Below are 2,382 nucleotides of genomic sequence, written 5' to 3' on the forward strand. Positions count from 1 at the left end.
TTGTTGTTGGGTCTATTCTTTGACAAAGCAAGCGAAACTGCAGAAGCATTAACTAGGAGCTCCTAAATTGTTCATGTTATCAGTTATCACCATCTTTATATAATTCTCACGTGTACAATAAGCATCAGTGGATGGAAAATACTTAATCAGAGGACTGTAAAAAGAACTAACTCTTCACGCCTACAAAAAACTGCCTACTTTTGAGAAAGAACGAACAACTATTTTTCATTAACTCAATTCTTTGTACAAGCACAATGAAAAATAAATACACATCATTCCAGTTCAAATTCAGGAACAGGGCGCGTCAACGTGCTATCAGATTCAAGCTGTGCTAGCAACGGGCCACTTGCCTCACTATACCTGGAATTCCTATTTCTTGACAAGAATGCAAATAACACAAAGCTCCCAAAAAGCACCCCCATTGCGTGAACAACAAACAACAGATTGATCAATGAAATTCCCCTAAAACCATCCTCCTGAAGATCACACTTAACATCAACATTTCCTTTGGCCACAGATAAAGAAATCTTATGACACCCTTTAAATGCAAAAGCATCAGTGTACAAAGAAAACCCAGCTTGCAACAACCAAGAACCTTTAAAGATCAACCCACAAGACAAGAAAAACTCAGCAAAGAAAGCAGTAGGCCTAATTGCCAAAACCAAGCAAGCAAAAGCACAGACAAGGGTCAAATCACATAAAAGATCATAAACCACTCCACCAAGACCCACAACCCCTTTACCAATCACTGTATATTCAATGAGAAAGGAAAACCCAGCAAGAACGTAAACAAAACTCTCGTTAACAAGGAAAGTGTCATAACATTCACGGAAAATAATGACAAGAATGAGTGCCCAGAAGATGAAAAGGGAAAATGACTGTGAAAAGAATGAATATTTGTAAGTTGGGTGGCCGGAGAAGGTCAGGAAGAAGAAGAACTCGCTGAAAGAGGCAATGGGGAGAGAGATGATGAGGAAATAAAGATCAAGATTTTTGAAGCGTTGGTCAGAGAAAAACCAAGGTTTTGATCGGTAAAGAGAAGGGTTTTTGAGATAGAGAGAGGAGGAGAAAAGGAGACGGCGTAGGCCTACTGGGAAGAGGAAGAGGAATGCTGTGAAATTTGTTGCCAGTGATGCCATTTTTTTGTTGTTGTTTTTATTTTTTGTGTTTTTGATTGTAAAAGGTGAAAAATGAGCAACGGGAAAGAGACGACCAAGAAGATATTGAAATTGAAATCTAAACTGTTTAGATTACAAAGAACACAGTGCAACTTTTTTGAAGAGAGCCGATGGAAATCTTTGACACTTTCAACTTTGCATTTCCCTTCTGTTTGTTTTGTTGCCAGAAAATGTTTTTCATTGGAATTGGGATTTTTCTGAAAATGAAAACGAAAACGAAAATGTTATTTTTAAAATTTAAAAATTGTATTCGATAAGAAAAGATAAAATGTGATGGATTATGAATATTTCAAAGAATTAATATTAATTGAATGATTCTTATTAACCAAATATTAAATAATAGTTCCTTTCAAAGAAAAAATATTAAATAATAGTTCCTTTCAAAAAAATATATATTAAGTAATAGTTAATGATTTTAGTTATTAGCTTGATATTGTTAATTTAGTTGTTTAAAGTAAAATGATAAATTATACATATTTAATTTAATTAATATATAAAAATATAGCTATTATAATGTATAGAAAAATAAAAAGAAATTGTTATTGTGAGAGAGACACATATAATTTATAACAATATTATTATTTGTTATGAAATAATCATAATTATGTGGATGTTCATCAAAGTAACTCTTCATCTCTCCACCAAACAACTCTTTTTTACTTACATCTTTCACTATCTCATAAGAGGTTATGACTAATAATGTACTTATTTACTAATCATTCACTTCATTTATATGGTTATAAGACTATATAAGGAGGGCTTATCTCCTTATACTTGAGATTGAATAAAATTCATCTCTAAACATTGTGTCTTTTATTTGCTTTTTCTCTTTCTCTTGCTATATTATTGTGCTCTTAATTGATAAATAATTTAACACATTATCAACAGGAGACTCTAACTATATGAGGAAGTATTCTATCTTTCTTTACAAGGCATTATTTGCATATTTATATGTTTTATTTTAATATCTTCATTACTGATCTTGTATTTGTTTTAACTAGTTATGGCATGTAAAATTATTTTTCATGGTGATAATTGAATGTTAGAAAATATTATATCGTGGCCGCATCTTTACTAGAGGCTTGATACATCTTCACTAGAGGCAATAGAGAACCGTCAAATAAACTGAAGGCTCCAGTGCCCTAGAGATGGCCAATGGGCCGGACGGCACATGGTACAGCACGAGCACGGCATGTGTCTGTAC

At 33.0% G+C, this 2,382-nt stretch overlaps 1 protein-coding gene across 1 annotated transcript; it reads right to left on the reverse strand.

Annotated features, from left to right (window-relative positions):
* Positions 1 to 272: 272 nt before the first annotated feature.
* LOC127903663 (uncharacterized) lies at positions 273 to 1,139 on the reverse strand. The gene has a single exon (XM_052444028.1). It carries the CDS (start codon positions 1,137 to 1,139, stop codon positions 273 to 275), a length of 867 nt encoding a protein of 288 aa, XP_052299988.1.
* Positions 1,140 to 2,382: the final 1,243 nt, after the last annotated feature.

Source organism: Citrus sinensis, chromosome 1 (genome assembly GCF_022201045.2).
Source record: "Citrus sinensis cultivar Valencia sweet orange chromosome 1, DVS_A1.0, whole genome shotgun sequence".
Classification (NCBI taxonomy): domain Eukaryota; kingdom Viridiplantae; phylum Streptophyta; class Magnoliopsida; order Sapindales; family Rutaceae; genus Citrus; species Citrus sinensis.